Genomic DNA, 24,493 nt, shown 5'->3' on the forward strand with positions numbered 1-24,493 from the left:
GGGTGGAAGTTCGATATTATGGGACATGCCACTGGATGGCACTGTTTTTCTTTTGGGGTACCTCTGAGAGCGGAAGGGATCATGGGGATCTACGGAGACATGCACGAGTGCTAGCTTGCATTGGTGTTATGTGGGTGTGCAATGCCTTTTTTTCGCTGCGTGATCTGTTTTGAACGCAAAGTGTGCAACAGTTAAGGCACCAGGAGTAGCTGCCACCAACTTCGCCGTTCGTCTCAGAGGGATCCATATTCCGTTTTCTGCTGGATTAATGCACTGTATGTATTTGAGTTCACACTTGTATTATACTATCTCTGTGGGTAAGAGGGAAATGTACCGTGTTAACTGTTTAATCTTGGCTCTGTATCTATGCAGGAGAAGCCACTACAGTTATTTTTGCACTGCTAAGTTTTGTTTTATTTATGTTTGGGTTTATATCAGACACGAAATGACGCTAGATGTCCTTGAGTTCCAGATGCTGATAAAGTTGGGGAAATAACCTGCAGTAGCAGTGGGTTACCAGAGCACAAAGCTGTTACTGGATAGGAGCTGTCTGTAACAATTTTATTTCTTTATTTTTACAACCTTGTTATTTTCTTCTGAGCACTTACTTTATCATTCAGATTAAAAGAACCCCAAAGATAATCTGTGTTCTGGGCTGGTTAATTTAGCCAGGCTACACAATTTGGTACCAGGAGTGGGGTATCTGCAAAAGTGGCAGCTCAGCGATTTTGTTTTTTATGGGTTTCCGTTTAAGTAGGTTATTTTACGGTGCAAGAAATAACTGTAGTGGTGGTCACCTGCGACGCGAGGGATTGGAAAGGATCGGACGATTGAGGCCATACCAGAGGTGTGCAGAGGAGCAGTGGCCAGTCTTTCCAGAAGAGGGTGATTTCGATCGAGGGAAGGATTCTTTCCAGAGGAGAAGAGGACATCAGTGGCACCTAGCTGAATAGACTGCTAAGGCAATTTCTGCATCCTGACCAAAGACTAATCTGGACACAGACATTTCATTATGTCAGACACAAACAGTGACGATGACCAGGGTTTGGCGGGGGCCACCGCAAGGGACCCTGTCACTGAGCTTCAGGCAAAATTGTCAGAACTGAGTAACAAACATGACCAGGCTATGGCCAGGATAACTGCTTTGAGTGACGGGGCAAGTAGGTCATATGTATATCTGCCGCGAGAGCGACCTATTCAACCCTTTAGTGGGGATGCAACCGTAGATGGACGTTCTGTAGAGGAGTTTATTGATGAAGTACAGAGGGGTATCAGAACTAGAGGCTTGGGTAATGATGATCAGGTTGACTTCATTTTTTCCCTCCTCAGGGGTTCTGCACTTGAAGAGATCAAGTTATGTACTGGGGGAGAGCAAATTGAACCCGAAGAAATATTTTGTTTTCTCAGAGAAGCTTATGGTGAGAGGCGCAGTGTAGCACAGTTACTGCAAACCTTTTTTAGCCGTTTCCAGCTAGAAGGTGAAGATTTCTTTGAGTACTCACACGCTCTGTCCCAGATCCTCCGCTTAGCCCTTAAACAAAGGCCTGATGCAGTACGAGACACAAAGATGGCAGTTAGAGACCAGTTTGTGGAGGGAGTAAGAGACTCCACTCTGCGAAGGGAGCTTCGCAAGATGGTGAGGGAAAAGCCAGAGTCTACGCTTTTTGATGTACGTCAGGAAGCAATTGCTTGGTCGATGGAAGAAAAACCTAGTGGCACCAGAGTTGCCAAGAGCAGGCCCATATTAAGTGACAGTGCGGTTGCAAGGGATCAGAGTACCCGTGAAGCTCCAGATAGGTCATCTGCAACTCTAGATGAAATCCTTAAGGTGGTTTCTGAGCAGGGCAAGGCTATTGGGGAGTTACTCAGTGTGGTTAGGGAGAGTGTTACATCCGGAGAAAGGGCCCCTAAACGTGGGATTCCCAGATCAAAGTTCCAGTTCACTGATGATGGGAAGCCCATCTGTTTCAAGTGTAAGGGAGTTGGACACATTGCTAGGGAGTGCAAAACCCTTAAGCAAGGAGCTTCTCCAGTTTCTGTTCCTGCACCTGGTCAGGGAAACTAGCCACCTCGGTTGCCAAGAGCCGGGCAATTCGAGGGGAGACTACTGGCTCAAAGACCCTAACTCGTGAGAGATTTTTTGACAGAGCAGTTGGTAAATGTCCTGAAGTTGAAATTGAGGTGGGAGGGATTAAGGCTAGAACCCTTTTGGATACAGGGAGCCAGGTTAGCACCATCTCAGAGGCATTTTTCCGACAACACCTAATGGGTGAAGATGATGATGTAACCCCTACAGCTAAATGGCTTAAATTGACTGCAGCTAACTCATTGCCAATTCCTTATATAGGTTACATTGAGCTGGATGTGCAGGTCATGGGGTTAACAGCGCAGGAGTGTGGGTTTTTGGTAGTCAGGGACCCCGCCCCAGAACCAGGAGGGCCACAGGACCAAGAGCTAATGTCAGCTAAAGTTAAGGTGCAGGAAAATGATGTGGAACAGCAGGTGGGAAAAGGTGCCAGCAGACTAGAGGGATCCCCCCCTGTTCTTGTTGGAATGAACATAATAAAGAGATGTAAGGAGCTAGCCATTGCTAGTTTTGATTCAACTCTCGGAGGAGAGTTAAATGCTGCTTGGGGAGAAGCTTTTCAGAGGGTGCAAGCCTGCGAAGTATTAGAGAGGTCATCCATCGCCCGGTTAGCTGGTAAAAATACTGTACACGTGCCAGCATCATCCGTGGCCACAGTATTTGCTAGAGGGCTTGGGAAAGTTTCAGATGACCAGACCTTAATGTTACTTGAGCCAACCAACACGCTCGTTCCCAGTGGTTTGGTTGTTGTTCCTACTCTTGTTGAAACTGACAGGCACGTGTTTCCAGTTCAAGTTGTGAACTTCTCTCAGGAAGATGTGTGGTTGGCTCCCCAGACCAGACTTGGTATGCTTACTGTAGTGGAGTGTGTTGAAAATGCAGCTGAGGTGCAGTTTAATCGTATCTCTGCTGACCACGAGGAAGTGTCACTGAATAAGGAAGGGGCTAAAGAATCTGATGGTGAACTGAAATTGCTGATAGAGCAGCTGAGCATTAGTGGCTCCCAAGAGGAACAGACCAAATTAGCTGCACTTTTGGCTCAGTATGCAGATGTTTTTGCTTTCAAGGATGAAGATCTAGGTTATACAGAGAAGATCAGTCATGAGATACACCTAGTCGATGATGTCCCGGTCACTCAGGCCTACCGACGGATACCTCCAACACAGTACAAAGAGGTGCGAGAACACATAACCCAGCTTCTGAAAAAGGGTGTGATCAAAGAAAGCACTAGTGCCTATGCATCGCCCATTGTGCTGGTGAGGAAGACAGACAACAGCTTGAGGTTATGTGTCGATTACAGGCGGCTAAATGCCAAGACCAGACGTGATGCCTTTCCTTTGCCCCGTATAGATGAATCCTTTGATGCATTACATGGTGCAAGGTTTTTCTCGACTATCGACCTGGCAAGTGGCTATCATCAAGTGGCAGTTCACGAAAGAGACAGGCACAAGACTGCTTTTACAACCCCATTTGGGTTGTTTGAATATACCAGATTGCCCTTTGGTGTGTGTAACGGTCCAGCCACTTTCCAAAGACTCATGCAGGCCACTATGAGTGACTTAATCCTTCAGATCATGCTCGTGTACCTAGATGACATATTAGTCTACTCATCAACTTTTGAAGACCATTTGACACGTCTTCAGACAGTGTTGCAGAGACTCAGGGAAACTGGGCTGAAGGTTAAGGTGGAGAAATGTCATTTTCTCCAATCTAGTGTACGCTTTTTGGGTCACCAGATCTCAGCTGAAGGGATAGGTACGGACCCAGACAAGATAGCTGCAGTGAGGCAGTGGCCAGTACCCACCACAGTTAAAGAGCTGAGATCCTTCCTGGGTTTTTGCAGTTATTACAGGAGATTTCTCCATGGATTTTCGCAGCTGGCAGGTCCTTTGCATGATCTGATTAATGCATGGGGCAAGGAGGACAGTCCAGCTAAATATAAAAACTTGCTGGAAAGTGTGTGGACGCCATCTTGTCAAGAGTCATTTGAACAGCTGAAAGAGAAGCTCACGAGTGCCCCCCTACTTGCTTATGCTGATTTCTCACTGCCATTTGTTGTTGAGACGGATGCCAGCAGTTTAGGACTGGGAGCAGTTCTTTATCAGGTGCAGGGTGGCAGGAAACGTGTTATAGCATACGCCAGCCGAAGGTTGAGAAATGCAGAGAGAAATGACAGAAACTATAGCAGCATGAAATTAGAGCTCCTCGCCCTTAAATGGGCTGTGTCTGAGAAGTTTAGGGGGTATCTCTTAGGCTCCAAATTCACAGTTGTGACAGATAACAACCCCCTCTGCCACCTGAACTCAGCAAAGCTGGGAGCCATTGAACAGCGCTGGGTTGCCCAGTTAGCGCCATTTGACTTTGAGGTGCAGTATCGTCCTGGTCGGTGTAACACAGCAGCCGATACCCTCTCTAGACAGCCATTAGCAGGGGAGCCCCAGCCTGCAGGAGATGAGGAGGAGTTTGATGGATGCATATCCATCTGTAACCTTGTCAGCAGAGGGACAATGCTAGGCCTGGACTTAGTAAGTGCAGGTGTAAAATGTTGTCAGGTGAGGCAGGCCCGGGTCACAGCAGTTGAGCAAGACACCCATTTTACTGATTCCCAAGGGAATACACCCACTCTGCCAGGGTATTCTAAGGAAGAGTTGCGACAGTTTCAGTGCTCTGACCCTACTATCAAGTCCTTTAGGCAGTTTTGGGACAAAAAGAAGAAACCCACACACCAGCAGAGGAGAGGTTTGGCTAAGTCTGTGATTTCTCTGCTCCGGCAGTGGTCACGTATCATGGAGTTGGAGGGATTGTTGTATCGGGTCATTGAGGATGGACATTTGGGGAGGTGTCAGCAGCTCCTTTTGCCAGCTTGTTTAAAGGAAGCTGTACTGGGGAGTGTGCATGATCAGATGGGGCATCAGGGGGTGGAGCGGACCCAGAATCTGTTAAGACAGAGATGTTTTTGGGTTGGTATGTATGAAGAAGTGGACCAGTGGATTAAGAAATGCTACAGATGTGTGCTTACTAAGTTGCCACAGCCCAAGATTCATGCCCCTGTCAAGCCTTTTTTGACCACTAGACCTCTTGAAGTGGTTGCAGTAGATTTTAGCATGTTGGAGCCAGCCTCAGATGGACGGGAAAATGTGTTGGTGGTTACAGATGTTTTCACCAAGTTCACACAAACTTTCCCCACACGCGACCAGAAAGCTGATACAACTGCTAAGATTTTGCTTAGAGAGTGGTTCATGAGGTATGGCGTACCAGAGAGGTTACATTCTGATCAGGGCAGAAATTTTGAAAGTGATGTGATTCAGGAACTGTGCAAGTTATATGGGGTTAAAAAAAGCCGTACTACACCACATCATCCCCAAGGTAATGCACAATGTGAACGTTTCAATAGGACACTTCATGACCTATTGCGTACCCTCCCACCTGACAAGAAACGCCGTTGGCCTGAGTATTTGCCAGAATTGGTCTATGCGTACAATGTGACTCCCCATGCCACCACAGGGCACTCGCCGTATTACCTCATGTTTGGAGTGCACCCCCACCTTCCTGTAGATGCTTTACTGGGGCAGGAGCAGGTGCTTGATAAGAGACATGACTGGCTGGTTGTGCATCAGCAGCGCTTAAATGAAGCACATAACAGAGCAAGGCAGTACACGGAGCAGAAAGCAGCGGAAAGGCTTGAGCTGGACAAAACCCGAGTCTATTGCCCCCCTGTTGAAGTAGGTCAGTTAGTTTATCTGCGACACTGGCCCCAAGGCAGGAACAAAATTCAGGATGCCTGGAGCCCTGTGGTTTATAGGGTTGTCGAAGTCCAGGGCAGCACACATGCAGTGGAGCCGGTGGAGGGTGGGCCAGTAAAACGGGTTCACAGAGCTAACCTTAGACCTTGTATTGGCCCAATTCCTGCACCCAGGAAAAAGAAAAATAATGAATCCCCTGTGGTAGTGAGTCTTAGGACAGAAGAGAAAACAGGCTGTTCAGATCCAGATCCTGAGTATGTGTTGTTCGGAGAAACCTCATACCCAAGTGCAGAGCAGGGGTCTGATGAAGCAGTTCAAAGCAGTGACATTTCTGAGTCTGTAAACACTGATGATGCTCGTGTTACTGTACCATCTGACTCTGAGCAGGTGTCCACACCAGAGACAGTTGCTACTGAAACTAACAGGGATATTGGGGTCATTCCACCAACACCAGTGCCCCGTCGGAGTAAAAGAGCTAATGCTGGAGTGCATTCAAACCCTTACCATGTCCCTGTATCAGCATGTCATGCCATCACCTTGAGCCCTGAGGTACTGTCTCAGTTGTTGACTAATTTGGGTACTGCTCTCTTTAAGGAAGCAGTGCATGAGTTGAGATATACCAATTGAGTCACCGGGGACGTTGACTCTTAAGCAGGGGAGTATGTAGCCGGGTGGAAGTTCGATATTATGGGACATGCCACTGGATGGCACTGTTTTTCTTTTGGGGTACCTCTGAGAGCGGAAGGGATCATGGGGATCTACGGAGACATGCACGAGTGCTAGCTTGCATTGGTGTTATGTGGGTGTGCAATGCCTTTTTTTCGCTGCGTGATCTGTTTTGAACGCAAAGTGTGCAACAGTTAAGGCACCAGGAGTAGCTGCCACCAACTTCGCCGTTCGTCTCAGAGGGATCCATATTCCGTTTTCTGCTGGATTAATGCACTGTATGTATTTGAGTTCACACTTGTATTATACTATCTCTGTGGGTAAGAGGGAAATGTACCGTGTTAACTGTTTAATCTTGGCTCTGTATCTATGCAGGAGAAGCCACTACAGTTATTTTTGCACTGCTAAGTTTTGTTTTATTTATGTTTGGGTTTATATCAGACACGAAATGACGCTAGATGTCCTTGAGTTCCAGATGCTGATAAAGTTGGGGAAATAACCTGCAGTAGCAGTGGGTTACCAGAGCACAAAGCTGTTACTGGATAGGAGCTGTCTGTAACAATTTTATTTCTTTATTTTTACAACCTTGTTATTTTCTTCTGAGCACTTACTTTATCATTCAGATTAAAAGAACCCCAAAGATAATCTGTGTTCTGGGCTGGTTAATTTAGCCAGGCTACATTTATTTGCTTTTTATTTGCTTTATCTTTAGTTCAAGTAAGGCCCCCTTTTATGCATGAAGTAACTGAGAACAGTGGGTGGCTTCTCCGAGACAAGAGACATGTGTTTGTTTGGCATTGGGTGGGTGGGTTACATCATCTAACTGTCCGCCTCATGGCCATGCACTCCTCAGTGCCGAAACAAAGACAACGCGCTAAGACCATCATCAGAGGAAATTAGCTCAGTAGCACTGAAAGCGCTCGCTTCTCACAATAGCCAGTGGCCATGCTAAATCATTAGCCTGTCACTTCGTTGGGGTTGAGTCCAATTATTCTCTCAATCCGCCTCCAAACCAAATTGCATTATTGCAATTATATCCATTGCATGACATATTGTCATTGCAAGGGCGTATAAGATGGGAAAAGGAGGAGTGGGGCTAAAAAAAAGAAGGAGATGGAAGGGGGAAATAATTTTGGTGGCATTATCAAGCACTGAGGAATGTCTCCATCTTTGCTAGCTGGCTCTTTAAAAGGGCACATTGATTATGTTTTCTGCTTTAATGGATGTTTCCAGGCTATTTAAACTTCTCTCCCGATCACCCTTCCCCACACTTTTTTTTTCCAAGTAAGATTTTCCCTTGTTAGACTTTGTTATAGGACCAATCCATCTAACTTGTTACATAGATTTTTTTGCTCTTCTTCTCGCTTTCTCGTCACTCTCAGCGTATATCTGCACACTTTTCCCCTGTCTTCCTTTCACACATCTCTCAACACATCTTTTTCTCTCACTGCACCCTTGTCATCAAGCTGTCAGCGCTAATCAGGGCAGGGTGCAGTTGATTGCAGTGCATCAGATCATTATTGAGACCTTCCACTCTGATGAAGTCCGAGGTATAATACAGTGCAGTCCCGTCAGCCCCGTCGGCAGTCATGTTGGAGTTACCTGCTTGTACTGTAGATCACAGCTACTGCCAAGAGATTCAGCGCTGCCACTGGGTGCATCATGCTGAGGTGTTCAGCAGTTACACTGACCGTCTTCATATTCCTACACTCCAATGTCTTACTTGCTACAACTCTACTTTCTTACTATACGATTAAGTACCCCAAGCGAAAGATATTCTTTTGCAGTCCCACTGTTACTTTTGAGATCGTTTAAGACATTTTAAAAAAATAGACTTTACTTTTCAGCCATTATTCTTGTGTAGTCAGCGCTCACGCTACCCTTCTCACTGTCTTTTCCTTCCCTATTTCTTGCACTGGATAACTCTGTGTATGTGTTTGTTAGTGCGCCCTTGTGCCTGTCTGCAGTGAGACCTTGGACCCAGATGTAATTAGACTTGGTAATGATGTTTACAGCTTAAGCCCTCTGCTAATGATAAATGCACTTGACGTATGTAAATCCAGACTACACATGAAAAAGACAGTGTGGGACATGCCCCATTTCAGTTAGTCAGCCATCACTAATGTATCGTACTTTTACACCCTGGACCTTGTGCACATGAGAGGCATGTTCTCAGAGCTGCTTGGAGTAGCCCCCATTTTGACAGCTAACAAATTAGTCTGTAAATATTCAAACATTCAAACTACAGGAAACATACTGACTAATCTTACACATCACTTGCTGTTTGTGATGCCTGACATATTTATTCTGAGGACTCTTCACCAGTTGATGGCACAGCTCCAGAAGTTGTTGGTCAAATCATTCTAAAAATAATCCTTCTGTTGGTCACAGTGAAATGTCCCTAAGACAGGTGTGGAAATGGACCATGCATTTAACACTGGCATAAAGCCAGAGGCTTGACATTATGAAAGAGAGAGAGATGCCGTGCTATCGAGACTCCTAACCACCTGCTCTCTCTCCTTGCTCTCTCTCCTGCCTAGCGGGTCACTATGGACACACTTAGAAGACCTGCACTTAAACTCCTTGGAATCAGAGTCAAATAAAGGTCCCCACTTACTAATCCGCTCAGTGTGTGTGTTTCTGTGTATGGTCCTGCGTGTCCTTGTGTGTGCTGAATACACTCGTCTAGCCCCCGGGGAGTGAGATCGTGGGATGGTTGGGGCTAGGTGTATGGTGATATGACAGCGCTGGGGCGGAGCAGGGCCAGACGGTGCAGCTCCATCTGTGGCCCTTCTGTTCCTTCACTACCTGACCTTTGACTGTCTTTAGGTGTTACATGACAAGGATATCTGAGCCATGGCCCTTTAGGAACACTATTGCTTCACACTCACTCTATACACACAGGTAGCAGTTTGTGCATAAATAAATCACACCTCAGACACAAAGTCATGTGTATGTGTTTGTGTAAAAGGGTGCTTCTGGGTAAGAGGAGATTTTGTAGCGGCTCTGATTCACACTTGACACTGTGCTAAAGAGAGAGGGAAAAAAACTGTCACTTCACAGTGCTAATTTGGGTGTAATATCCCAAAGTCAGCCAATTCACAGAGGAGAGGAGAAAGAGAAAATTAAGCATCTGCTTCATTTCCCTAACTGGCCACAGCCAGACTCATTAACAAGAACTATGCTCATCCAGAGAGGCTCTACTCATAGAAACATGCAAACAGCCAGTTAAAGAACGAGAGTATGTAGCAGACTGTAAAAATCTGCATCACTGCTCACCTCCATTTATAAAGTCATAGAATCCAAGTGAGAATCTTTTAGAGAAATTACACAGCAGATTAGTGCAAACCAATGGTGATTACTTAAAGGAACCCTTCATAATCTAAAATTGAGCGATATTCCTGACAATGCTGTTTATGCGTGCTTTGAGTGAGTAAGAGCATCCTGCATTAACTTCCTAGGTGAGGATGGTAAGCTGCGAGGCCAGCTCAAACAAAGCTCTCTATCACACTGTTGTTGCCTGGCAAGATTTCTGGGTCACTGAATGTGAGAGCTGAGCTCATAACCAAATGGCTGTTGTCGCTGAACAGATGGGATACAGCGACTGTTTGTTGCCGTGGCAATTGCAAAATTTTCAGTTAAGGGGGTTATAGAGAGACACGAGAATCAATTAGGTTCGGATTGGGGCAAAGTTCTTACATTTCATTACTGACAGCCTAATTACAGGGGAATAATGTTCTGATAATTACATTTGCAATAATTAATACACTTACTGTAACAAAAGGAGCGCCGCGAACACACTCATCAGCTAATAGCTTATTACTTAGTTGATACAATCAGCCATTCTGTAACGAGGGATGACGGAGCTACAGAAGTAAGAGCAGAACAATAGAGTTTGCCAATGCAGATGTCTAACATCAGAATATATTCTGAAGAGTCTAAAAGAGTCTGAAATGCATGGCTGTCAGTAAGAAATACCAATGAATCTATTAGCATTTCATGTAAGTGATGAGTGACATAAGCACTCAGCATTAATCTGCGCTAACATGGATTGAAATATTAATGAATACATGAGTGTCTTCTCTTACCTTTGATTCAGCTCTCTGTGTGCTGTATGTGTTTAATTAAGCGCCGAGTTAAAACATCTTTTTTGCAAAAGCGATGGAATTCATAAAATTTACCCAAGGCCACCAGTAAACACTGCAGCAAACACTTCAATAAACAAAGCTAGCCTTAGCAAAACATACCCAATGATCCTAAGGGCTAAGACAAGCAAGATGTTTAAGGTTTGTTGAAGGAAGCAAGACTGTCCAATTATGTTCACATTTCACGGATTTCTTTGGGGCAGCGAGGACGGAAAAGACTGAAATAAGAACTCTATGTTCGTCAGTGATCCTACACATCCGTTCTATCGCTGAGGTCCCTGCCAGGCTGAGGGAAGTGTTCATTAGTACAACATGTTGGAGGGACATCAGTGCTGAAGGCAGACGCCAGACACGCCAATCAAGGCCGTGGGTGGACAAGGTCGTCCTTGACTCCAGGTAAGCTATCCTAGTTGTTGCTTTTTCAGCTGAGAAATATGGATCACAGTTTATACAGCTCAGACTTTTTTCAGGTTTTGTGGGAGAGAACAAGCAAATGTCAATGGGCTCCTGCAGAGGAGGTTTATATCGAGTCCTTAATAAACAGATCATTGATTGCTTAGATTTTAATGTTTGTGCCTAGGTGATGAAAAGGGTGCAAACATAAAACTCCCTGACTGTGTCTTGAAAGTATTCCCTTTAATATCTGCATGCAAATAAACTGAGAAAAAAATAACTACTAAGGGGAAGGTTTTAACATATTTAACTGTTTTAACATATTACAGTATTTATAACTTAGCTTACATGTTCAATGATCATCGATCTGGTATTGATTTTGTATGTAAATAGCTGCAGTATTACATATATGTAGATGTGTCTCTCTACATATATGTAATACTGTTGCTGTTAGTTAGCTGCAATTTTTCCAGCTTCATGAAAATTATCCTACCATCCCACGCTGTAGCTGGTAATTTAAACCCATGAGAAAAGGCTACATTTTAATTAATTTTTGCATGCTTGGCAGGTAATGCACAGGAAACCCTGGGTCATGATCAAAGGAACTATAAATGCTTATTAGAAAAAGTTAACGTCATCGATATCCACAGGGAAAGTCATAAACCATCTCCTTATTATTGCTCTCGGACACCTTTGCTTGTGTGAAATGGTGTTGTCTGCAGCAGTATAAATGTTGGAAAAGCCCACGAGACCTGACTGCCTGCCCTGTTCTCAGCTGCCTTGACAGATGTCAACATGTGAACAATTGTCCTTCGGTAAAACTCCAGTGGGTTGGGTGATATGTGTCTATATATGATGTAAGCTTTGGGAAATGCAGAGTCCTTGAGAGTCTGAGGCTTTGTTTGAAAAAAAAAAGTGTTATGTTTTCTTGTGATCGCCAAATCTGGTGTAATTTTTAACATTCAAGAGGAAAAGGCTTCAAATAAAGACTAGACAGATGCAGATAACACAATAGGAATTTAACAAATTTTGCATCTAACAATCACAACATGAAAGATTACAGTTTGTGTCTATTACTGAATATTTACTTACTGCCCTCCAAAGATTTTCTATGAATTTCGCATAAATGCATTTTGAACTGCATTCTGAATTCTGCTCTCGCTGTGTGATGACCGTTTATGTGGTGTCTGTGGCAACTATGTGTTTTGTCAGTGTCATGTCATGTGTAATGCTAGGCCCAACTTTAACTTGCATGCAATCCTCTCTTCAAATACCTGGGCCCTTTTTCAGCACAGCAATCATCAACCTGGGTATCTAAGCCAGTGTGTGCCAGTTGTTGGTGTCTGTCTTGTAGAATTTGAGATTTTTGTTCAATGTGTCTTTATACCTCAGGAGTGGGCACCCAGAACACCTTGTACTGGAACAGAGTATATGATCCTGTACTCTTTGAAAATGAACTGGTCCAACGCTGAATGGTGTTGGAAATGTTTCTAAAAAAGTTGTCATGAGCAATGATCATTTAAACCCTGTTTTGAATTTGATCAAAGCTGAGCATTTCAGAAAAGTTCACAGAGACAGAACTTCTTTTAACACCAATTTACTAATAGCAGACCAGTTGCAGGAGACCAGTTGCCATAATTTAGAAAGCCTGATGTTGCTTTTTCTTTCTTTAGTCTTTGTCATGCAGCAGTTGTGGGAATTTCTTGTTCTATCTGAGAATTGTTTGGCTTGTTGGTAAGTCCCACAGTAATAATTTTAATATTTTATGAACTAAATTAAATTTCCTAACAACAACTAAATACATGCCTAGCAATTAAATGTTAGGCATATATTTATTGTTTTGCAGGTTTTCTATTAACTCGTGCACACTGTGCTGACCACTAGAGAATACTCCGCCTATATTCACGTGTCAGTGCAATTCACATCTAAAATCTGGTTTATTGCTAATTTGGTAAGCTATAGGAAAACAAAGTCTGACATGTATAAAGTACGGTATATGTTTTTGGATGCTATTTAGGTTTACATTTAAAACATATTAAGAAAAGAGTAATAGTTTAATTTTGGCTATCTTCTAGATTTAAAATGATGGTTCAACAAATCAGATTCAAAGGTGACTGTCAAACAGCAGAGGTAAAATAGGCAGACACATTCAGACACTTTCAGCCTGGTGCACACTGACTGCACACAGTAGCAAGGAAGATGCTTCCTATCAAAGGGCTTTAGACTAGTGCTTTCTTTTCAAATTATGGTCCCTTAAATCACGAGACATCATAATTCAAAACACACATCCTTATTTGAAGCGTCAGAGCTCTTCTCTTCACTAAAATGAGTTGCTTTTTAAGTTGACCTTTTAGTGTCTGCCAGCAAATCTTGTGCATCATTGCAGGAAGCTGTTGGAAGCAATGGAGTGAGTCCTGACTTGATCAGACTATGTGTCTGCCAGTCTGTCTGTCTAGCAGACAGGTATATTGACTTTCATTCATAAGACATATCTCGCCGTTTGCTCAGGGTAAATGTTAGCGCCATGACTATGCTTGACTGATGCTGAATATCTCTCTCAAACCATAAGTAAATAATACCCTCATGAGAAACCCTGGTTAGGTGGCTACTGGCTGTCAGTGGGGCATTCACACCTCTATTACATCTGGCAGGGCATGACACAACTCAGCCTGTTATTTACAGCTGCTCACATTCTGCATGCTGTATTTCTGACAGTCTGGAAGTTCTCCAGCGTCATCCATTTCTCGGGGAAAATATGGAAACAGACAATATTTATCTACTCAATAAATTTACTTAAAGTTACCATCACTTGCTGGACAAAGAAACCATTTTTTTTTCTGTACACTACCACAGTGGGTTTTAAATCAGCCAATCCAGATGTGATTGAAATGCAGATTTCAGCTTTCACTCAAAGGGTTTTACAAACATTTTCTATTAACCAGCCCAGAAACACCAAACGGACACAGACGAAACCCAAAGTGGATGATGACAGAATTATTTCTCTGGTTAAGACACACATGTTCACAAGAAGCAAATCAAGAACACTCTACAGATACATCTAGCACCTTCAGTCACTGCTGTCTACAAACAAGAGACACGGTCATGAATGGAAGTGCAATAAGGTGTAAACCATCGGTTACACTCAGGAACAGGAAGGTCAGACTAGACTTTGTCAGAAAACATCTAAACGAGCCTGCACAGGTCTAAAGCATTTTTTGACAGATGAAAGCAAAATTAATTTGGATCAGAATGATTGGAAGAGAAAAGTATGGAGAAAGGGAGAAAGAACCAAAACATAGCACATTATCTGTCACATATGTAGTAGGGGTGCAACGATACACAAAATTCACGGTTCGGTTCGGTTCGATACTTTGGTGTCACGGTTCGATATTTTTTCGATACAAAAAAATGTTCATGCATTTTTAATTTGTCATTTATTAAAATTATAAATATATATTTTAACTCAAAAGTACAGTTTTTAAATTTAACCCTAACCCTTGTGCGTGTTTTTTATTGTGACAGCGAATGCGCACCTGCGGACCACTTATGTGCAGCCCTGGTTATTTAGCTCATCATATCGCAGCCACAGAAATTCTTTTGTCCATGAAACCATAAAGCTGCACTTTCTTTTTGCCTTATAGTCTGATTTGTCATAACTTCTCCGTTTTGTGGTAAGCTTTTCTTTGGCTGTCACTTCTTCACCCTGACCTGTCTTATTTGGCTCAGCAGAACTGAAATGCTTTTACACGCTCACTCACATAAGCTCAGCGATTCTCTGCGCGATCAACCTCTCACATGTTTAAGCTTGCTGCGGGAGATTTCACTTGTCATGTTTGCATAGTAAGCTAACGATTAATAAGACGATGTCAGAGGAATTGGTGCACAAATTATCATCACTCACAGATCAGTGCTGTCGCTCTCTATACACAGTTCGCACGATTGCAAAGTGAAAGCAAAAAAACAAGCGCAAATTCAAACGCGACTTCAATATGTCACATATTGACAGTGGCTCACCGATGCCAATGACATAATTACCCAGCTACATTTCTGAAAGAATGCAAAAGCATTGACATATATTTTTCCTACAATAGCCCGACGGGCAGGGAAGAGAAAGATTTTGGTAGCCCGACTGAAAAAAATCGCTAGCTCCAGGACGTCGGGCTAGCGATATTGCAAGCCCTGTATCTGATTGAGGAATCACTCATCTTTGGAAAAGAGAGTTTATTACAGAGAAATGGCTCTTTCCAAAATAAAAGCTATACTATCCGCTTCTTCTGGGCTATATTCTCAGCAGCATAAGGAGAATCATGTGCTAACAGCTGTCTAAATGACTCGGCTAAAGTTAGTAGCATGCTTGCTTTTTTTTGTCTGCTTCCACTTGTCTTTGCACTAGGATGATGTCGGCGTAAATGTGCAGTCATATTCGTTGTGTTCCCACTAGTGCTTTCAGGTTAATCTCGTTGAAATGACCTTAACGCCACAACACGGCAAATCTCCGTTAACGAGCTACCGCCGATCGCTCCGTGCATGGGGCTAGATGGCCAACACGTTAACGAGCTAACTGCGCTAACACACTAGTTCACACCAATGTAATTGAGCATTGCATGGCACATCCAACATACTGTTTTACTTTAGTCCATGACTCGCTTACCTTCAGGGTCATACGTCACATGAAAACCAAAATAATTCCAAACGCCAGATCTGAATGAGGTTCAATTTGCCTGTTGCAAGTAGAGCTTAACTTCTGTCTCGCTAGCTTGCCCTGCGCTCTTCCTTCTGACTATGCTGTCTGTGTTGAGCGCTCAGTGGATCTGCGCTCGACAGTGCAGCCTAGGCGGAGTAGTCGAACACAGATTCACTGAGCGCTCAACACAGACAGCATCGTCAGAAGGAAAATTGATAAAATAAATTACAAATGTTGTATTGTTCGATACATATGCGTACCGAACCGAAAGCACTGTATCGAACGGTTCAATATCGATACGAATATCGTTGCACCCCTAATATGTAGGTATCATTATTGAATGGGAATGAAGGGCTGCTGGTGGAACCAGGCCACTGGTATTTATTGATGATGTGACTGCTGCTAAAAGTAGCAGGATGTATTCTGAAGTGTACAGGTCTATACTCTCTGCTCAGATTCTGCCACATTCTGCAAAACTGATCAGGTTCTCAGTGCAAATGCATAACCTGAGTTTCTCAAAGAAATGAGACATTCTTCAATGGCTAAATGAGGCATGTTATTATCACCAACAACAGCAATAATAATAACAATAATCACCATCATAATCATATTGAGTATGTTAGTTTGTCTGATTCAGCCTCTGTAAATGGGGGACTGTGTATAAATAGGTCTGTAATTCTGAAACCTTGTCAAACTCTTGAATTAAAGTTGAAACTAAAACGTGAATCACATCTTAATTATTTGACTTAAAATTCAGTGTGACAGTGTACAGAGGAAAAACTTCATAATTTTGTCTTTGTCTCGCAATATTAGGGATCTAAATGTAAACCCATCTGTTTGTTTTTTATATCCTCTCACTAATATTTTGGATTATTTCTAGCTTGTCAAAATCAAATCATCAATCACTTTTTATTTAAACCCAGGTGTCATCCACATACCCTAAACAAAGACTTGCTGGTGTTTCAGGGTAGGATAACAGAGGACTCTTTTCTGCTTCTTCCATGTGCAAGTTGTACACACTGGGTCAACTGGGGAACCCATGGCGCACCCATGTTTCTTCCTGTAGTGCTAACCATGGTATGTGAAATAGGTGGAATGAAGACACAGATCCAAGAGCAAACACACTTGGTCAGTGCTGAGAGTGGTCCTGTTGCTGAGGTGGGGATCATCCTGTCATCTCTTACGCACTACCTCCACTCCTTCAGTGACTGGAACACAAGTGAAGAGAGATGTAACATCATACAAGCCCATGAGAGTACATCTTTCACCATCTTACAATGCTGTCATTGCAGCCATTCCCCAACTCTCATTGATCAATTGCCAGTGATCAATGGTCTTTAATCAGTGGTTGTTGACGAATGGTCGTGACAATTTGCATATTAATGATCAAGAAACTGACCTCACAGCCCATTGTTCATCAGCGGTGCTAGATTCAGTCATTGTGGAAATGTATAAGGTTGAGGAAACCTGCAGTGAGCTGAGACTGAAGAAGTCACTTGGATGAGTGACAAAACACTGAAAGCGCTACGTCCAGATGAACAGAATCAACTTTTGGGGATTTACTTACCTGGATGATTGAGTATGCACCAAGATATGATCTCAAATGGGTGTAAAAAAAACATCCCCTGTCATCTTAGATGGGTTTTAATAAGTTCTTGCATCTAATGCCTAAACTAAAAAAAAACACCTTTTTAATCTCTGCTCAGGGATCATTGTCAAATTATTCGTAGAATGTCCACCAAATGTATATTTTATGAATACGTTGGAGAAAGGCATTTGTGGTTTTCAAGTCATACTTTAAATGCTAAAGACATAAAACCTTGTGGGTGAATCCCAAATATTGTGAGTCCACTGTATTCATGCTTACAAAAGGAGGTTTTCTTATCGGCCTAACTGCAAAGACACTTGTCGGCACATCTTTGCAAGTAAGTGGATAAGGAAAGCATAAATGTGTGAAACCCAGCTGTTTGTGTAGTTGTATTGTGTTTTATTTTGTAATGTTGTTTAGTGGTATCGTGACATTGTTCTCAATCCAGAGAATAAATGGTCCCAGAACAGATAGGGAAAAAATGTAAAAAAAAAACAAAACAAAAAACAGGTAGGTAAATTATTCTCCTATTGCTTAAAAGAAGGATAAGTGTATTCAGGTTAAGCAATAACTAAATGATTAAGTCTTTGATTTATTTAACATGCAGATTCAGCTATCATAAACCCACAGAATTTATTAAAATTGCACAAAAAATGTATTATCTATATTGAATCGAAATGAATGGAAAAAAAAGCATATCCGCAACTTTGCTTGTGTCTGTTTTTCAGTGATAAGGCATGAAATAAAAATTAGTGGGCAAGTAAAAAATGTAATATTGTGTTGAATTCCGTCTGGAAGACTGTCATTGTCATTCTACTTTCTGAGAATTTCTTTGTGAAAAGTTTCTGATCCAAGAAATAGTCAATACACTTTCTGTCTACATCACACAGAAGACTTTGTGTTAAATCCTGAGAAATGTCTCTCTATCAGTATGTAAAGAATATGCAGCACTGTAGGTGTGTCTCAGCACAACCTTGAGATATAAAAGAAGGAAACTGCTTAAACACTTGCGACATGTGTACAATACTCTTCTGTTAGGAAATATCATTAGTAGCATCCACATTCAGTTATGAAACTTATATGACTTCCCAAGTTGGAATCAACTGACTTGGACTTTTGCCATTCTGAGGCTTCATTGCAGCCTTTTGGAGGGCTGGTTTCACTCTCCTGGGTCAAGCCATGGCCCTTCCCAGTCTGCCCATGTAGGATAAAACAAATGAAGGGGAACTAATGGTTTAACCACAATTGCAGTACTCTGGAATTTTTGGAAATTAGTATAGCAGTGTATTGTGGTGCATTTGCAAGTGAACAATAATTTTTCTTGCAGCTGCATTCAGTCCCCGTATTTGTTTGTGCTTGTATGCGGTTGAATGCACGCGGCATAGACACACAATAATGCATTGTATGTAAATTCAAGTAACCCTGCATAGTGTGGGCACATACAAATGACAGACACAATATCTAGGACAGCTACACTGGAATTCAGAACACAGACTCAAATGAACTACGACCTCAAATATTATCATAAAGTGTAGATATTGCAAAATTGATCGAGTATTTCTCAGTCAGCCTCTGTGAGGCAGAGGGGTTCAACCTGAGGTTCATGCAGAACATCGCAGTTTTTCTCACAATGATCAAGTTAAATGCAAAGCGGTTGGGTTGCATTGTATACAGATGTTCTCGATATTACGTGTACTCTCTGCAGGTGTAAACACAATTACAAACACACTCGCTCCCCCTACCTGTCCCTCCAAATATAACACAAATCAATTAGAATTCACTTGAGAAATTAATTACCTTCTGTTTGCTTCCCTCCACTAAGCTTTTCATCAAGCATCACTGGGAGAGAGCAGGAGGTGAACCGGATCTTATGATGACAGCATAGCAACATAGACATTATGGTCTGCCAGAACTGTGCTTTGTTTTGGATTGCCATTTTGACTTCACACAGGGACGTCTGCGCTCCCCATTGTTTACAACATTCAAAATTGGTGATCTGGCAGCTGTATGATATTCGTGGCACTTTTCATGTATGAAAACCAGGCATTATCTCGGCTTTTGGTTTACACTGCATCTCTCCGCTCCCTCCCTCTACTCTGTAATCACTGGCTTTTCAGTTGAAACAATTATAAACACACATCATTGAGCGTCATTGCATAATGTCGTTGGACATCGCGTCACAAGAAGAGACCATAACCCAGCCCTTAATCTCTAAGCATGTTGAAATCTTATGATTTCTTATGTTCCTCTGTGCCTGCGAGTAAGAACTGCGGCACTCATCTTCTGTTTTGGTGGCTCAGTGACTAATGCCTCGGCCTTATCTTTTCCTCTTTCAGTGCTTCGATGTGTCATACAGTGTTCCTACCTTCTTAAAAGATCACATTATATCTGGAATGTAGTTTGATTTTTACCTCCACCTACATAAATGACTATACTTGTTGCTTTATGATGGTGGTATGTCCAATTATGGATTAATAAGAATAATGTAACATCAGAGGCTTTGATTAAATTACACTCAGTCCCCTGTCAGCGACTTTGTCACAGGGCTATCTATCCAAAGTCTCCTTTAATCTGATTGCTTCATGTGGATCACAAGTGGATTTTCGTTACTCTCTCAGCCCCCACTTTTCATGTTTTATTAATGTCATATGCTGTCGAGTTGGGTTCTCCTAACTGACTTACCAAGTCATCCTTTTCCTTGTCACAAATCAAATTAGCCCAGGCTGTGATTAATCATCAGGCAGAGCACCCAGTGAAAGGGGGCTGACACCTTATTAATTTCCTTAATTACATCTTGTATTAGGTTTCAGAATCGTCCCGTCTAATTATGCCGCCTTTGACTCCCAAGTCTTTCAACCTGGCTACACAAATAATTTGTGCAACCAGGGGTATTTAAATGGATTTCATTTAATGTAGGCACATGTGATTAATGTAATAAAGATGGGGACAGGAGCGAGTTGTTGAGGTGGAAGATGGTGGAAAATTTGGAAAGGTAGGTTACACGTAAAATGGGCGTTATATCATCTTGTGAAGTTTGAGTTATATTTCCAGTAATCAGTCTTCACTGTAACACTGATTTCATTGCTTTATTAAAGTGAATAAATCGCTGTAATATCGCTGGAAGGTTGTTGTTAAGATAGATTTGAATGTATATAAAAGAAACTATTATGATCTGTTTAAGCTCACATGTTATGTTACATGTTATTGGCTCCACAAGTGACAAAACACGTTTTTAAAGGCTATAATTTCCTTCAGATGTAATCTGGAAAATACTGGTATATTGCTTTTTAGGATGCAGTAAAACAAATATCTGTCTGATGCAGCAGAGAGCTGCGCTTTCGGGTAGCGGAAAATTATGAATCAGCTAAATGATCAACGCATTTTATATGAGCTCATGGATAGGCTTGCAGAGCTTTGCTGCCACTGTCATTATTTGTGTTTAGAAGGCAATTCTGGAGGTGCTGAAATGAAAAAAAGAGATTATGTGCCTGAGTGCACGCACTCTGCCTATGAATCATAGGAGAAGGACTGTGCTGTTTAATCGATGACACATTCCAGGCATTCATTTACTAAGTTGTTCATATGGGGAACGACTTTAAGTAGTTTTGCTCTGAGCACTTCAGGAAAATGCACTGCCAGTGTTACACGAAATGAGAGCAGTGGCAGGGGACATTCCTGTAACAGCCTACAGCAGACTGCACCGGGGGATCACAGCTTCTCTCTAGCTGAACCTTATGCACTAATGGTTCGCCGCACTCAAAAAACCCAGCTTTATTTAAAACACACATAACGGCTGATGTCATTTTTATTTTATTTTGGCTTTATGAAAATATAAAAACTGCACAGTAGATTAGACAAGGCAGTTTCACAGCACTGGTCGAGTGTGCACTGAATGTCTCTTGATTAGGATATACGATGAAACCCCCCCAAAAAAACCCTTCCTTCATATTTCAGCAGCTCTATTGACTTTGTCAGTTTGCATTATGAAAGCATTGTGTCACCTACAGGTATTATGTATACACAGGCCTATTTGTCTTCTATCTACTGTCTGCGAGGGAAGACAGACCGAGAGTTAACTTTGCGACAGCTCCCAGAAAAGCTAATACAGAATAAAGATATGAAGAAGCTGTTGTAGGGATGGTGTGGTGTATAATATCAGCTGACATGTAACTAACTGTGAATGTGAAAGTGGTTGCAGCTCACTTAGATTATGAAACTATATGAGATAAAAACAAGATGTCTTAGTAGACGGCACAGAGCCAGAGGGCCACGAGCTGTTTCTAGCTAATAGATCCACGAGGGACAAGAAGCGAACAGGGCACTCGTTGGATGTTATGCATTGTGGCCACGTTAAGTTTGTCTGATTTTCTGTAGCTGTCGTGGTTGTGGTCAGTGGATTGCATTTATATAGCATATTTTTGGTGTTTTTCTTACTGCTCAAAGTACTTTAGGCTGCAAACCCCAATCGCATAGCACTATGAATCTTTAACCACTTTGTATATCTCACATTTACCTACAGGCAATTTAGAATCGCCAATTAACGCAATGCTCTTCCGACTGTAGGAGAACACTGGATCACCCAAAGGAAACCCACACAAGTACAGGGAAAGCATGCAAACTCCACACAGAATTGCCCCAAGAAGGTTCAAATCAAGAAGCGACAGTGCTAACTACTACACCAGTCTTCCACCCTGCTGTACAATACCATAAAGGCAAGCCATATAGAGACGTAGATCTTCCAAAATGCTATGCTATTTCATATGAAACATACAAATATGAGAGTCTATTGCTTAATTTATAGGCTAATTCCAATAACTTCCTTTTAAACCTATAAATATGTAGTTGGAAGCATTGGGTCACACACTGAGATGTTAAAGCTCAGTTGTATCACAACCATGTCTGTGTACAGCCAGCACGTTTGACCATCTATATCCAGTCACTGATGAAGTCTGACCAATAACAAGTATTGTGCCGATGGCACAAGCAGCAGTGTCTCACTTCCAGTGTGGATCAATGGCCGCCGCCTTGAGGCGCAGACACCATTCTATTTGGGATGATGGCTTGGGGGAAAAAAATCAAGGTGGGAAAGGTAACACAAAATAGAAAATACCCTGGCTAGTCATACCCAGGCACTGTCGTGGGAATAACATCTAAATTGATTTCTGCATCATGCTCATCTTAAAATTCCAATCTAGCAGCGAGGTTTGCAATACTGGCTGCTTAGGTAAAGGCATGTGTTCAGCCCCTTTGTGTACTTGTGTGTGTATATGTCAGTTGCCAGGTTAAGGCGATTTTCTGAAGAATGTATGCCACTATAAGGTATGCTTTTATGGCCCAGATAGCACATCATTCACATTCAATTATTAAACAAGATTTCCACACTGGACTACTGGTTGCAATCGTTTTTTAAAGGTATGCCTGCTTGTGTTCTCGGCACTGTATTCAGTCTGAGTTTAGCACCGACGTACTTCATCTGCCGAGGGGAAATGATCGTGTTGAATCTGAATGAGGCATCGTTGGCCCTCCGGGGTGGCTCCGTCTCCTTGTGGCCTAAAGACTGTGTCCTTCACAATCCCTGCTTGCCCTTGTGCCTCTAATTTGCATACCAGAGAAAGAGGCAGCTCATTGGCTGAGAGTGGAATTGGGGAAAGTGGTTCCATCCTGCAGCCATCAGAAAATCACCTTTACCATTAACCCAGACTAAAGACTCTGCTGAGACTGTGCTATATAACTGCTCAGCTTGTACCTGACACAGGAGAGAATAGCAACAATTCACTTTCTGTCTAGTCAGTCCATGGATTTTTATGTGTTATTGTGGATTTTACATACTTGGTGTTCTGCGTCATGCTGTAATCACAAGGATTCACTTTCAAATTCAGAAAAGAGGAACTTTTTGTGAGACGGCCTTGAGACATGATGTAATGTGGAAGAGACAGATCAGAGAATGAATATGAATTGTCATGGTCCTGGGCCATGTGGGCCCAGTATTCTTAGTTTTCATGTATTTTTGTATTTTGTTCTTTATTTAGGCCATGCTTCCTGGGTTGATCTGTTACGTTGTTCCTTATGTGTTTTCCCTTCGTGACTCTTACCCCCTGTGTGCCCCTCTGTGTATTTATGAGCCCTCGTCTCTCTTTGTGCTTTATTCTATGTTTTCCCCAGCCCGTTATGTCTGCGTTCTCCCCGTGCTCTCTCTCCTCCTGTTTGAACCTCTGTGTACTTCCTGCTTTACTTTGCCCATCTCCCATCAGTGTTACGTTCACTCCTGCCGTGTCTTGTTATGATTATCAGTGTCACCTGTGTTCCCCGTGTGCATCCACTTCCCCTGATCATCCCTCATGTGTATTTAGTCTCTGTGTTTCGTACAGTCTGTGTCGCGTCGTCTGTGTTCCCACCCTCCGTGTTTCCATGCCTGGTCTATTATATTCCAAGTCATAGTCTTACCTTAGTTTATTCCCAGTTTAGGTTTCTGTTTAGTTATTGCTCTTGTGCTGCCCTTATTCTGGTTTGCTTCTGTGTTTTCATCAGCCACAATAAAAGGCTCGCTTTTGTTTAAGTCCACTTCCTTATCACTCGTGTCTGCACCTGAGTCCTCCACGCACTTTCCACTCGGTCCGTCACAGCGGACCGTGACATGAATTGTAGCAATTTATTTGTGAAAATGTTTTAAATTTATTAGATTATGGCTTAATCGAATTTTAGGATTTCTATTATTCGTGAAAGCCTGTGTGAGGACAGAGCAAGGACTAAACATGTATTTGGTATTTGGCCTTGGTGTATTACTAGCCTAACGCTAGTCTACAACAGTAGAACTGTTAGTAATTTCCAGTTTAAGATTCAGTTTGATCATCCAACGGTACTATTTGTTCAAATTGAACCCACATTTACAGGATAAACCCAATTGATTAGGAAACTCAGGTAACTTAATGGAGAACGAGAAAAACGGAAATTGCATGAACTCGATGACATGGCAAAACTTTTCAGGCAGTGTGTGGGCAAGACAAATGCTCTAGTTTGCCTTTCCATCATCCAAACTTTAGATAAGTTCACTGCAGATATTGTGTGTGTGTGGGCAGGTTTGGACTGACGGCACAGTGCTTTGTCTCTGGCAGGCAGCCTGGGGGCCAGGCCAGTTGTGAACTGTCTATACAATTGTGGACAAACAACATGAAATTGTATCTGACCTCT

General features: G+C 42.5%; 1 protein-coding gene across 1 annotated transcript; it reads left to right on the plus strand.

Moving 5' to 3' along the window:
- Window positions 1-2,901, plus strand: LOC146631733 (uncharacterized). The gene is made up of 2 exons (XM_085353069.1): window positions 1-275; window positions 373-2,901. Exon 2 carries the CDS (start codon window positions 1,013-1,015, stop codon window positions 2,063-2,065), a length of 1,053 nt encoding a protein of 350 aa, XP_085209195.1. The 5' UTR covers window positions 1-275; window positions 373-1,012; the 3' UTR covers window positions 2,066-2,901.
- Window positions 2,902-24,493: the final 21,592 nt, after the last annotated feature.

Source organism: Diplotaxodon limnothrissa, linkage group LG5 (genome assembly GCF_057381915.1).
Source record: "Diplotaxodon limnothrissa isolate DT_005_m linkage group LG5, D_limnothrissa_male_GT1.1, whole genome shotgun sequence".
Classification (NCBI taxonomy): Eukaryota; Metazoa; Chordata; class Actinopteri; order Cichliformes; family Cichlidae; genus Diplotaxodon; species Diplotaxodon limnothrissa.